The sequence below is a fragment of the Peromyscus maniculatus genome, chromosome 5, assembly GCF_049852395.1.
Source record: "Peromyscus maniculatus bairdii isolate BWxNUB_F1_BW_parent chromosome 5, HU_Pman_BW_mat_3.1, whole genome shotgun sequence".
Taxonomy (NCBI): Eukaryota; Metazoa; Chordata; class Mammalia; order Rodentia; family Cricetidae; genus Peromyscus; species Peromyscus maniculatus.
In genome coordinates, this window is record NC_134856.1 from 65831205 (window position 1) to 65845982 (window position 14778).

At 40.2% G+C, this 14778-nt stretch overlaps 1 protein-coding gene across 1 annotated transcript in view; it reads left to right on the forward strand.

Moving 5' to 3' along the window:
• The window catches only part of Mkx (mohawk homeobox), a 69281-nt gene that overhangs the window by 5214 nt on the left and 49289 nt on the right, over positions 1-14778 (forward strand). The window contains exons 4-5 of the mRNA XM_006973904.4: positions 5814-5967; positions 6384-6719. Coding sequence (XP_006973966.1) covers positions 5814-5967; positions 6384-6719 — 490 coding nt within the window. The remainder of the gene's footprint in view (positions 1-5813; positions 5968-6383; positions 6720-14778) is intronic.

The window sequence follows — 14778 nt, forward strand, 5'->3', positions numbered from 1 at the left end:
AGCACAAGTGAGAAAGTTTGGACATTTCATCGAACGTAGGACAAAAGGACACTGAGAGATCCAAGATAAAATTGCACTTGATAAAATAAAAGTCTCTTTCCAGAGTATTTACAATTTCATTTAAGAATTACTGGAAAGTTTGACAAAGCATTTGTGTTGGCTTGTAGCATGGCCCCACAAAATTCCAGCGTGTATTTTTCTGCTTATTTTCAGAATACAGTTTTAGAGAAAAACATCTGCTTTCCTTCTTATCAACAGGAAATTGTAATAATGGTGATTTGCCACAGCACTGGAGGCAAAAACTAATTCTGTATTCTTGGCTTGAGATCTGTTTAACGCAAAACTGTGAACCTTGCAAAAGCAGTTTCTAAATAGTTATTACAATCAGAAAAACTTGACTTATGAAAATAAATGCATATGCTCCAATGTTAATTTAAACAGGCCTGTTACTTATTCTGGACATATGCCCACTTACAGAGGTGCTTGAATACTAGTAGAAAGTTCAACAATAAAACACTATATTATTTTGGCTGATCATGTAGCTTCACCATTATTCATATGTAAAGCAAGTCTATTTGACATGCTTTTAAAAACTGTTTAGTGATTAAAAAGTAACATTTGTAGTTATGAGAGAAATTTAAATTATTATATTTTAATTGTTAATTTGAATGAACTGAAATGCAAAGTTATACTCTTAATTTAGTTACATAGATACTCGCCGCTTGTAATGATAATTTTAATACAAATAACTGCTTTCACACTTATATCTTGGTAACACTATTACATTTTTCTAATTTATGTGAAATTTTCGTTCAAAAATTTGTTATTCTTTTATACCATTCAGGATATAAAAATATGTAATTCTTAAGGGAAGCAAAGATGGTTTGCAATAATAGATGATATTGTATAACAATGATTTTTTATTATTGTCAGTAAGATAAATTTTTTAAACTTTAAAATGATAAGTGGAAAAACTTGAAGTGCATAAAATTACCACCCAAGGACCTTATTTATAATCCATCTGAGGTTCAGTTATTCTCATCTATGCACAATGACATATGCAAAAGATATACATAATGTGCGATGTATGCCCACACATCCACCTATATAGGAATTTATATGAGTCAAACATGAATTAGACATCCAAAGCATATTCCAGCTTTATGGAAATTGCATAAATTATGCAAATACTTTGCACTTCTGGAGGAAAAGCATAGAGCTGTGATCTGAGTCAGGCTTTTGATCCTTGCAATTAGACTCCATGGCCTGAGTCAGTCTCTCCCTGTGAGTCATTTTCTCCTGTGGAGTGAGCCTTCTTAAGAAGAGTGGTCATGTCTTATTCATGGGGTTTGCCCCGTAGTATGACTCTTTCCAAGCAGCATACTACCCCTACGTGCTTGTAGAAGGCTCCTGCCTTCTGGGAAATGGCATTCGAGTCGCGCAGAGCTTTCCAGAACGTCCTTGTGACAGTTACAGGAAGTTTTGAACTCGGGTTTTAGTTTTAGAACATGGCTTTATCCTGTAAAATAAGCCTTCAGAACAAGCGCAAGTATGCCTCGCTTTATTTTCAAATTGTCTACGGATATACCGTACCCCTATGCCTGCAGGGAGATTTGGAAAGCTGCCTCTGCTTCTGCCTGAACTCTTGGTTTTTGGTCACTACAGGGCCTCCTCTCACTTCTTCCTCATGGCTTATTGCAACCGGCTGTCACCATAACTATTTTATTCCTCAACAAAATATCTTAAGTTTGGGCATTTATTTTACATTTAACATTTTCCTCTGAGTGCGTGTCAAACTTTTCCTATACTGTAATTTTCCTTTCCTTTGCCTCTCTTATACTGCCAAGGAAAGGTGTGAAACCTAGTCAGCAATCTCCCATGAAGCATAGAAGTAAAAAGATGGAAATGTGTTTCAGTACTTTTTCTGATGCATAGAACCTCAGAGGACATTGGTTAGCACCTACCGTTTTTCATCCCTGAGAAAATGAAACAGAAATGAATGAACTGATCATGTGACTCCCACTTATTGTTATTCATTCACCTTAACAGTTTGGTCCTAGTTTGCTATACCTGTGTCTAACTCTTATTTGCCCATGTCATCTTTATGAAATCACAAGAAGCATTTTGATCAAAATTAAGGAGAGTATTTCTGTGTGACATGCTTTGATGTCAACCAAACAAAAATCTTATTATACTGGGCTTGGTTCCTATCACTAACACTGTTCACATACTATAAAAATGTGCTATGTACTCCTAAAATAGGAATAGCTTGTGTTGTTGTGGACAATAACTAGTAGTATGAGATGGAAAGTTTGCATTATTGTAAGGTATGTAGCTTACCAAGAAATAACGCTTGGGTATTGGGACTTCATCCGTTAATAAAATTTCACGTTCCTGTGATGTGCTCATGTACGTTTGGTAAAAATCATAGTATTACAAAAAAAATTGTTTCCAACATTGACATAGCTGTTTTTGCTGGTAGTTGAGTATTTATTCTGAGATAATACTTGTCACATATTCAACCAAAATCTTAGATGTAGCCTTATACATCATTCCAAGTGTTATAGGTACAGAAAGAAAATGCCCAATATTTATGCTAATAACTCAGAGTAGATTTATTAATTTGATATGTTCAAAACTGGACAGACCACAGTTCATCCCTTTGGGTTCTCACTGCAATTGCTCTGTCCACACAACAAACCTAAACGCCTTTGGTAAAGATGTGTGGAAAACTTTCGCTTCCAGCTTCTAGGTATTAGGCTCTTTAAGCTTTCGCTATAAGATATTCAGCTTTAAAGGCACTTCTGACATTAAAACGCTGCTCTAGAACCTACCCTTGGTAAGAGAATATGAACAACAACGTGAAGGAACCCAAAGTGGGTGTCACACGTAGAAAATGTGAGTCTATGTTTTTACTGCCAGTGACACAAGAAATTTACATTCAGTCAATAACCATTAGTACGTGTGGTGTTCCAGGGAGTCACTATTCACCCCTCGGTCTACGCTTAGCTATTAAGTTGTACTACAGCTTTCTGGTGACAAAATGCTGGCAGTGTATGTATGCTAGCAGACTTGGTGTTATTCAACCAGTTTAGAAAAAGCCTATGTTAGATATCACTGACCTTTCTGGAAAATCTCCTAATGTCATTATAATAGGTTGAGAACTAGGAATATATAACACATTAAAAATAGATAATCTACACAGAGAAACCCTGTCTCTGGGTAAAAAAAATAGATAATCTCTAATTGTGAAAAGCCAATTAATTCCCTCTGACATTTTAATGTTCTTCCATTTTTATACATTAGAATTATAGTATACAGTTGTTTGTTTTCCTTAACTAGGCAGTCATTCCACTTTTACTATATGAAGTGTTGTGAGAATTGAGTTTTATACTGTACCACGTGGGTATAATGCAAGTTAGTGAACATTAGTTAAGATGTAACTCATGTAGTCTAAATTATATGTTGTTTAGTAAAGAAAATAACACAAAAAGGGTTGGTGTTGGGTCCTATGAAATGTGTTGTAAACACAGAAGACGCAGGCTGGCCTCCTCCGTGTGAGAGGTGCCCAGGTAGGCCTGGTCGCTGGCAACTGCTTTTGAAGGAACAGTGGTGAGAGCGGGAGGCAGGATGGACGGCGAGCTGCCAAGAGGATGGCGGGTGCAGTGAAGGCTGGCTCACAGCGCCCTGCTTTTAGAGTCGATAAAGATGCTGGGAACATCTGAATCATTTTACAGCAGGGGAAGGGATTGCTGTTTTGTTTTTTTCATGCTAAAGATCAAACCCAGAGCTTTGCATATGCTAGGCCAGCGCTCTATCACTGTGTTACATCCCAGCCCCTAGATGAAGTTCAGGAAAAGTTAGAATGAAGTAACTAAATTTACATGACGTGGCATGTTTTTAGATAACTCAGAACAGGAAACCAGGCTACTTTTCATTATACCACAGTCACAGGGCAGCAGGACATTAATAATGACTTGAAGGAGTAAATTGATTAAGTCAAAACAATGCATCCCCTTTGGATTTGATAATAGTTATTAAGAATCATTTAAGAGAACAGAATGAAAACAAGAGAAGTTAGAGAGAATGTTTTTAAAGTTCCAAAATAATAGTCTTGGGGATTTCATGAAGATTTGGGCAGCAAGAGAACCAGAGGGGGGTGGGGAGGAGGTAGTGAGGAAGAGACCAGCAGCTCATTGCTTCCATGGTGAATGACTGCCCTGGGTCTCAGATTACTACTGTTATTACAGAGGTTCAGGTGAGTGTGTCACATTTGTAGATTCGTGTGTGTGTGTGTGTGTGTGTGTGTGTGTGTGTGTGTGTGTGTTGATATGGCCTTGCCAAGGCCTGCACTTCATACCATAGCTAGTATGCAGTAACTACTCACTGTCTTATTTGTTGAGTGGATACTCCTGGACATTGCCTATGTGAGGAGGATGGAGAAACTGAGAATTTGACGCACTGAATCATGGCAATAGCAGTTCAACTTGACTGGAAGAGAAGTTGATGAAGACTAAGGTTTTTGCAGTGGTCTGGTAAACACTGTGAAAGGACAGCCATCTTGTTCAAGGCGGAAGGGGGCAGTATGAGTGCAGTCAGTGTTATGAGAAAAAAAATACATGTTAGACAAGGAGGAAAATCTAATTTTCCTTTTTAAGCAGCGATCAAATATAGTTTCAAATAATAATAAGATATTGAGCAGTTTTCAAAAGTACTTATTTTATATTTATAACACTTATCCTATACTATAAACAGCCTAAATATATTTACAGCATGACAAAGAAGGAAAGAAAGAAAGAAAGAGAGAGAGAAAGAAAGAAAGAAAGAAAGAAAGAAAGAAAGAAAGAAAGAAAGAAAGAAAGAAAGAAAGGAAGGAAAAGGGTCTTCCACTGAAAACATTGCCACACAACCATTACAATAATAGAAGTTTGTGTTCTGGACGAAATTCATAGAAAAAATAGATATATTTATATAGTTCATATTTTTAAAAGCAAATACTGTCCTTTTAGTTTTTTTTTTAAACCATGTGCTAATATCCTGATAGCCTGATATTTTAGGAGAAAAGTACATTCTATCCTCTAGGAACTCAATGGCTCCCTGAAGGAAGCACGAAAGTAACTCAAATGTTATTTCTTTGTCCTCACTGATGTCTTTAACAGTGGACTTTCAGTTTCATGCAGGGTGTCCTGGCCTTCCCCTTCTCCTGCTCCTGATTACACCACCTTTGACCATTTTGCTAGCTCCTCTTTTAAGTGTCCAGCTCCTTAATTGGCTTCCAAGGCTTGGACCTCGACTCACTTCAGCTTGCCCACTCACAGCTCAGCCTGAAGGTGAACCTCTAAGCCTGTCACCCTCAAATCGGACCCTCCCTTCCTTTAAGTCTTAAGTATGAGTCTCCTTTTCCTGTTGGACCGTCGTCATCTGTGTGCATCTCTAGTACCTTAGCGTAAATATTCCCCAAACAGGACATACTGGCACATCCTCAGAAAGCTGTCTTATTTTTCAAAATTTCAGGGCAACACAAGTTGGTCAACTCAACATCACCATTGACTTTTCCACTCACGTTTGTGGATTCTTGTATCATTCATCCTCCCTCTCCCTTTCTTCTCCTTCTCTTTTGAGATGGTGCCTCCCACTGTTCCCCAAGCTGACCCCAAAGTCTGGCCTTAAGTGATTCTCCTGCCTCAGCCTCCCAAGTAGCTAAGACCACAGGTGTGTAGCGGGAGTCCTGGTCTTGGACCCTCTAAGAGAAAGTTACTGCATAATCACCACGTTTTAATGCTATGTTAATTGAAAAACTAATGCCGTTTTAGGTGTCGAATTGGTTTGCCAATGCTAGACGTCGGCTGAAGAACACTGTTCGTCAGCCAGATTTGAGCTGGGCCTTAAGAATAAAGCTATACAACAAGTATGTGCAGGGCAATGCAGAGCGGCTCAGCGTGAGCAGCGACGACTCCTGCTCTGAAGGTTCGTTCCGGTTTTTATTTTCCTGTCTTTGCTTTGCCATTGTAATAAGTTCACCCTAGATGCTGTCTTAATGGTCGACCCTACAAAATATTGTAGTGCCACAGATTTGGTTTTTATTGCATGAGGTAACTTCACCTTTGCAATTTTACAAAGCAACAGGAATTGCAGCCATTTCCTCTGTTTATAGATTTGTCCCGTAGGGGTAAAAAAGCATTTTCATTAAAATTAAATACCCTATTGAACAATTACATAGGTTCCTGCATCCTTTTACTTAAAAATTAGTCTTCTATATCAAAAATAATCTCACATATGGCATATATTCTTCCATTGTGCATATTTTTAATGGCTAAATGTGACAGCTGAGCAGCTAAGAGAAGTATGTGCAAATACTACTTGGTGATATTTATTCCCCTCAGATGGAGAAAACCCCCCAAGAAATCACATGAACGAAGCGGGCTATAGCACCCCTGCCCATCACACTGTGATTAAAGGGGAGAGCTCAGTGATAAAGGCTGGAGTGAGACCAGAGTCAAGGGCGCCCGAGGACTATGTGTCACCTCCCAAGTACAAGAGCAGCTTGTTGAACCGCTACCTTAACGACTCTTTGAGACATGTCATGGCCACAAGCACTGCCATGATGGGGAAAACAAGGCAAAGGAACCACTCGGGATCTTTTAGCTCCAATGAATTTGAGGAAGAGCTGGTGTCTCCGTCGTCATCAGAAACTGAAGGCAACTTTGTCTATCGCACAGGTAAGCCCATGCTTTGTTGTAATTACGGTGGCCTGTGTGAGACAGACAGAAAACTGTGGCAGAGGGCTTTGTTATAACAGATATAAGAAGGTCATAAGATGCATGGATTGCCATAATGCATTCTGATGTAAAGCTTGTGATTTGTTTTAAACTGACAATGGATATATTTGTTGGTAGATATGTTTGTTAGTCTCAGAGTCTGAGATATTTTGTTCTTTAACAGTAAGAATAAGATTCTTCATTCTTACTGATGGTTTTAAGCATGATGATGTGAAAACAGTATTTATTTCTTTGCTGTGTATTTTGTGTGTGCATCTGTGAATGGACCATGTGTGCCAGATGCCTTCCTCTCCCACTCTCAGCTTTATTCCCTCGAGATTTGGTCTCTCATTGGCTCTGGATCTAGGCTTGTAGCCAGCAAGCCCCAGAAATCCTCCTGTCTCTGACACACCAGCACTGGGGTTACAAGCACATGCCCCATCATGCTTAGCTTTTTCATGGGGGTGCTCAGGTCCTCACGCTTGCGCAGCAAGTTTTCTTCCCCTCTGAGCCATTTCGCCTGCCTGATGATAACAATATTTAAAGGATGTATGTGCTCCCTTTATGAGTAACACATACAGTGAAGGATTGTGCTGGATTGTGGCCAGCCATGCAAATGTTTTATGTTCCATCTTTTCTTTTACATACTTTGGTTGCTAGATGTGATAGGAAATGAATACAAATTAACACACGTGCCAGCATTTTCAGAAGGAAAAACACAAGCCTGGATCTACTTACTCTGGAAATTTCACTTTCGTTCCTGGAAAGTACAAGTAGAGCTGATAAATAGCTTTGAAAATGTTATATTCATTCCAGAAATATTGAACTGATTTCTACCTGTCCAAAGCATTCAGATGGAGTAGCAGGTTGGCAAAGATTTCTATCTTGACTTTAGCTCAGAGAGATTTGCTTTTAAGGAGTATTTTGAGCAGGGTTACTTTGGAAGAAGGGATAGGTGAGATCTACATCTGGTATTGATGCAGCCTGGCTCCTAAAAACACCAATGAATGAGCCTAATGTTAGATCTCTAGACAAGAAAGCACTCAGCCTAGCCAGTCACACCACAGATGGGGAAACCAACCAAGAACACACCATGGGTAAGCATTGGCCAAACAGCACAGCTGAGCCTGCACACGGGGTCCCAGGAGGGGCACCTCTGCCAGCACTGTGATTGTATCAACTACCGACAGTCACCACCTGTAATTAGCCCACAACCACCAACCACTGCCCCTAATTACCCTACCACTAATCAATGCCTGTAGCTACACTACTACCTGTAATTATCCTACTGCCAATCACTGCCTGTAGTTAACCTACCACCATCAGTCAGTGCCTGTAGTTAACTTACCATCATCACTCACTGCCTGTAGTTAACCTACCACCATCAGTCAGTGCCTGTAGTTAAACTACCACCATCAGTCAGTGCCTGTAGTTAAACTACCACCATCAGTCATTGCCTGTAGTTAATCTACCATCATCAGTCAGTGCCTGTAGTTAACCTACCACCATCAGTCACTGCCTGTAGTTAACCTACCACCATCAGTCAATGATTGTAGTTAACCTACCATCATCAATCACTGCCTGCAGTTAACCTGCCATCATCAGTCAGTGCCTGTAGTTAAACTACCACCATCAGTCATTGCCTGTAGTTAATCTACCATCATCAGTCAGTGCCTGTAGTTAACCTACCACCATCAGTCATTGCCTGTAGTTAACCTGCCATCATCAGTCACTGCCTGTAGTTATCCATCACCACCAGTCATTGCCTGTAGTTAACCTACCATCATCAGTCACTGCCTGTAGTTAACCTACCATCATCAGTCACTGCCTGTAGTTATCCATCACCACCAATCATTGCCTGTAGTTATCCATCCACCACCAATCATTGCCTGTAGTTATCCATCCACCACCAATCAGTGCCTGTAGTTATCCATCACCACCAGTCAGTGCCTGTAGTTATCCGTCCACCACAATCAGTGCCTGTAGTTATCTATCCATCATCAGTCACTGCCTGCAGTTATCCATCACCACCAATCAGTGCCTGTAGTTATCTTTCCACTAACAATCATTTCCATGGTTATGTTACTGCCATTGACAACTATGGTATATTCCCCAAGAATTTGTTGAGTACCATGTGTCCAACATCATGGCAGATGTGATATCTGAATTATACTCTTAGAGAAGAACGAGGTAGGACAAGTCTTCTTGTCCCTGGAGACTTTTCCAGTAGCATTTAGTTCGTCATTTTTGCATTATAAAACTAATTTTTAAAGGTATACCATATGACATAGACTGAGTTAGAAAGACTACAAGGTGAAACCTGTAGCTGGAGCCAATGACCTAAGCAGTCTTCTTGGAGGACCAGCAAGCATATGATGGCAGAAAGAGAAGACAGAGGTCTGGAGGTGCTATTTATCCATCAGCTCCCATGATAAAGACGTGGCTTGTGTATGGCAGGCTCTTCTTCTACTCTCTTTGAAATCGTGGTATTCATTTAACTCTTACTGGGTAGTTAACCCACTACTCCCAGATATTTACTGAGTAGTGATGATACACTTGGCCCTGCTATGGGGACTGCACACCTCTACACAACCTAACACTGTTGAGGAGCCTGGCATAGCAACAGCGGAGCTTTAGGAAGAAATCCACAGTCAAGTACAGCCTTCCAATTGGTTAGCCTGAAATCTCCTCAGGTGTCTACAGGTGTGAACAGCGTTATCATCCCGAAAGTGCCAGGGCACCCTTAAAGAGCTGAGTCAACACTTTACAGTTTGCATCTCTAGCTCCCTCATAAAGTAATTCCAAGCACACAGAAATAAAAAAAAAAAAAAAAAAAAAAACAGCCTCAGAAAGAAGGACTAGTTGTAGGAAGAAGTTAAAATAAAAAGCCATTTAGTCAATAATGAAAATGAAGAAACTCTATTATTAATATCTAACTGCTAGGAGCTAAGTAGAAGTTGGAGTTAATTCAGAGTTTTAGAAATATTTTTGGAGAAAGGTAAATAAATCAAGAAATTCCAAATGCAGGTATCTAAAAGAAAAACATAAGTAAAATGAAAGTCAGAAAATAAACTAACCACAAGTTTGAAGGCAATAGTAAATAAACAAAAAACAGTCACAAATTAACATTAGAGATGACAAAGTAGGTTTAGAAACAAATGCACAGTTATCAAACAGAATTTTTTTCTACTTACCAAGAAGGTCCTGGGGAGGTGGCCCTGTGGCCAAAACATCTGTCACACAAGCAGCAAGCATGAGGACCCAATCACCAGCCCTACATGAATGTCAGTAGGGTGTGGCAGCCCTTCTGTAAGTCCAGCCCTTGAAAGGAAGACAGAGGGTCTCTAGAGAAAGCCAGCTAGTGAGACCAACTTGATCAACAGGCTCTGGTTTAATCAAGAGGCCCTTCTTCAATGGATAAGATGGCAAGTTGTTGAGGGAGACTCCAGATGTCAACCTTGGGCTAACACATGCACACAGATACAGTGCACACCCAGGCCAACATGTGCAGACATATACACAAGCATACCTGCACACCTGTGACTGTGTGGATGCAATAAATTGATATTATTTATAGCCCTTAAAATAAATGATAAATTCATGAGTAAGAAAGCTTTATAAAGGACCAATAACTCAGGAAAAATTCAGGTTTTTAGTAGATCTGGTGTCCCCAGAATTATGAACTGATGGATCTATTGGGTTGTTTTTGTTTTTTCAAACTTTGAGTAAGTCTTCAGTTCTACACATTTTCTGGAACATTTAAAAATTATAGAAAGTGCTTCAGTTTTTTAAAAAATGTAAATTTAATCCTAATCCCAGACTAGATTGAGATAATATAAAAGTCCCTTTATGGTACAGAGTACTGAGCGAGCTGAGAGATTTTTACAGTCAACTATTCAAACTTCAGAAACATGGACACAGCTATGATGGTACAAATGTACATGCACAGGTACAGCAAAGGTTTCTTGGAAGAAAAATGCAATTAATGGGGTGAGTTAGGTAGCAACTGTTTATTTAGGGGGAAAATGTCTCTTATAAACACGTTTATGTTACCCAGTAAAAACAAGATTATATGCCTGTCAAATGCCCATTGTGTTGAGTCTTTTGAAAACGTGTGCTCTTTTCAAAGGTGACAAAACACAGGGTCAGAAGGAATGCTGTGCCTGCACTTGATGCTTTTCAGACTTAAATATTTTGGCTGTTTATTTTTCTTAGACCATTCCAAGAGTACTTGGTCCCTATTAAGTACCATTCATCTGCCTGCTCGCTTTAGAAGTAAGGCCCATTTTTTCCTTGTCCAGCCAGGGAGAAAGCAACCTAGACACGTAAACTTTTTCATGCATGTGTGTAAACTTACAAAGAACAGGTTTTTTTCCTTTAATGTCCAAGTTTGGAAAATTAAAAGAAAGATCAAGGGCCTAAAAGCACTGTGCTAAGTTTCAGGCCAAACAATAAATGTCTATCTTCAGGGGACTGAGTGATGGCATTATCGAAGCCAGGTTGGCGCGTGTGGCACAGGGAACTCTGAATGCTTTCTGAGCAACCACTGTGGCTTTCCTTGGCATCTGAGCCTACTCCAGAGTCCTTCATTTCCATCTGGTTATGTCTCTTTCCTCGTCAGAACAGCAATGTTTGAAGTCTGCTGTTCACTAACACTCCTACCTCACCTTGCTGTATACAAAGATGTAAATTCCACTTTAAAAGGACCACGATAAGTGTCATTTGTTCATTTGTCTAGGCTAAGCAATAACAATTACAGCTCTCCTCTTTTTTTGTTGCTATCTAAGAATATACTTCATTATGAAGATGGAATCAGGAATTGAAATTGGTGTGTGGAAGGATCTTGGGGTGCTGGTGAAATTTTATTTCACCAATTCTTTTTTTTTTTTTTTTAAGACGGAATCTCTCTGTGTAGAAAGAACAGAGTGGCCTACAACTCACAGAGATCGGCCTGCTTGCCATGTGAGTGCTGGGATTAAAGGTGTGCTCCAGCACACCTGGCTTTGTCCATTCTTATTAAATCATTAGAGGAAGGAGAGGGTCTGTGGGTTATGAAGCAGAAATCATCAATGCATGAATGTTTCGTTGGTTTTTTATGTAAACATTATTTCACTGTATTTTGCAGCCTTTGGCATTATGCCAAAGCCATAATAAATCCTCAATAAATACTCACTAAAACATTTCCAATACAACTGACCAGAATTCCCAATGTTTTAAATACAATTAAGTGAAATTGAAGGCAAGCAGTCACTCCATGTGTGTCCACGGGAAGAAATCCTGTGAATTAAAACAGCGATTCATATTCCGCATGTTAGGCTAAGGAGCTGGGAGTAGAAATTTTCAGCTATTCGCTGGAGCGAATTTCTGTTACAAACTGACACCCAAACCTCTGGTGCTGAGGGGGTGCCGAGGCATCAGGATAAAGTTTTCTAGTCCTCATTCATCCCTCTGTCCTCTCTCTTCCTTCTATTCTCCACACAAGACCAACTAACTATGCCACCTTAGAAAACAAGTCCTCTGTTTGGCTCGAACTGTTTGGGGGGCACCCAGGCAGGGGGATCGGGATCTGTCCCTGGTCTATGGGCAGGCTTCTGGAATCCAGTGCCTGTGGTGTGACAGCTTGCACAGCCTTGGTGCAGTGGGAAGGAGCTTGGACCTGCCTAGGCTTGGTGTGCTGGGCTCTGCTGACTCCCCATGGAAGGGCTCGATTAGGGGGATGTGGGGATGCGGGGTGGCTTGGGAAAGAGGACTGGGGGTTGGAAGGAGGGAGGGGGGAGGATCTGTGGATAGCATGTGCAGTGAGTAGAAAATTTCTTAATAAAGAAAAATGAAAAAAAGTAAAAAAAAAAAAAAGAAAGAAAAGAAGTCCTCATTAAGACTTTGCCTTAAAAAAAAAAAAAAAAAAAAAGACCTTGCCTAGAGGATTTAAATCTGCCTTATACCTCAAAACCAAATCTATTGAGTTTTCTTCTCTATGGAAAAAAAGGGAAGAAGTTTCTAAGTGTGGCAATTAGAGGCTATCAGGAAAGCCTGGAAATGAAACTTAAGGAATTCAGCTTTCCACTTGGCTGGAGAACGAGGGGTGTGTCTGTCTGTCTGTCTGTGTCTGTGTGCGTGTTCACAGCTCACAAACGAACCTCTTTATAAGTGCCTGGGACATTCAGACCTTTCTCTGAGCGCCCCGTCAGTAAGTATATAATTCACTGGTGTAACCTGCTCCCAAGAGGCTGAGCGTTGTAAGTTCATCTTGTTAAGCTGACTTAATTAGTCACATCTGTCCTAGACAAAACATCCAGGCCTCCAGGACGGCTCTCTGCGTGCTGTGAATTAATCATGTTTAGCTTTTCCTGTGCTTGACTGAGGTGAATGTCCCCAGTAAAGGGAAATTTTTGATGGAGAGCAAAAAGAAGCCATGTTCTTGGTACATGAGACAGACACTTTAAGATACAGGGACTATTTGGACTGCCTGCCATGGTTGCAGAATTGAAGCCAAATGAGAGAGCTGGGCAGTGGAGCTGCTGAAAAAGTACACCAAAGGTTGTGGACGATAAGGGCCAGCTGCCATTTCTGAGTGTTTTTGTCTTAGCTGAAGATACCCTTGGAGGGATAAGATGTTCTTTTCCCTCTCATTTCCTGCACACTCATGTATGTTAGAATTTAAGCTGGTGTCTGTAGTAAGGTCCAGGTGTGCCAGTGAACCCAGCAAGCCACTGGGTCAGCCTGAGATGTCACCTTGCTCCTGGCTTCATGTCTTTGGAGAAGTACACTCTGGTTCTGACACCTGCTGCATGTCGCTCTTCAGCAACAAGTCCATCCTGTCTGAGGTTCTCCGGCACACAGAGTCATTCCCACATGAACGCCGTGCTTGGGTCAGCCACTTCTTAATGAGATTTGCATAAATGAGCCAGAGGAAAGATTTTAGAAGATGCTTTAACAGACATTTTCCAATGATGAAAATCAGTTCTTCTGCATTAATAACTTCAAGATTGGTACCAGAGCATGTGGCTATCAAGGCAGTGATTCGGCTTTGTGAAGGACAGTGCGTGTGAATCTGTGTGCACATGAGGTTTGTCTCAGACCTTGTAGACCAGACTTTCTGCTTTGGATGCAATTTTTTTAGTTCCAATTATTGTTGTTGTTGTTGTTATTATTATTATTATTATTTTGTGTAACCTGGCTGCTTCCTGTTGAGCTTCACCATTTTGGACTATTTAAAACAATGCTTTCCTGACAAGGTAACAATAGTTGATAGAATACAGCAGAAAATTATGAGACCACCTGTCTCTGGACCAGCCAGTGGCATTTAAAGGCTATTTGAAAATTTACCCAGTTGTTTTCAGCCTTGTACCTTACCTATCAAACACCATCTGGGAAGGAGGTAGTTAACGTGAGTGAAATTCCAAGATAGCAGAAATTTAAGTATAAATATAAAAATACAAAATTATCTGCTCCTCTGACATCATAAATTTGTAGGGTTTTTTTTTTGTTTGTTTGTTTTTTGGTTTTTTTTTTGTTTGTCTATGTAGCTTTTGTGCCTGTCCTGGATCTCAGTTTGTAAACCAGGCTGGCCTTGAACTCACAGAAATCTTCTTGGCTCTGCCTCCTTTTAGTGCTGGGATTAAAGGCATGCACCACCACCACCCGGCTCTGACACCATAATTTTAAACACTGCTTTCAGGGTGTGTTTTAAGGACTCTTCTTTTCTCTTCTTCTGTTTCCTGCCTTCTCTGAGAGCTTCATTAAGTTGATATTTAAAGCTGGGATCAAACCAAGGGCCTTTGGCAGTAAGACAAATGGTCTACCCCTGACCCATGCTCCTATCCCCCAGTCCCTTTAAAAAGTCATTCCAGCTTCTAGTCAGAACCCTCAGGGTTTGCCACCTTAACTGGACCCTAACTTCTTTGGGTAGAGAACAATGACCTTCTGATGGATTTTGAAAGGGCAGAACTTCCTAGTTACTAATTTCAAAGCAATAATATTTCAAATGAGATTTATAGATATTCTAACCATTGGGTAAGAT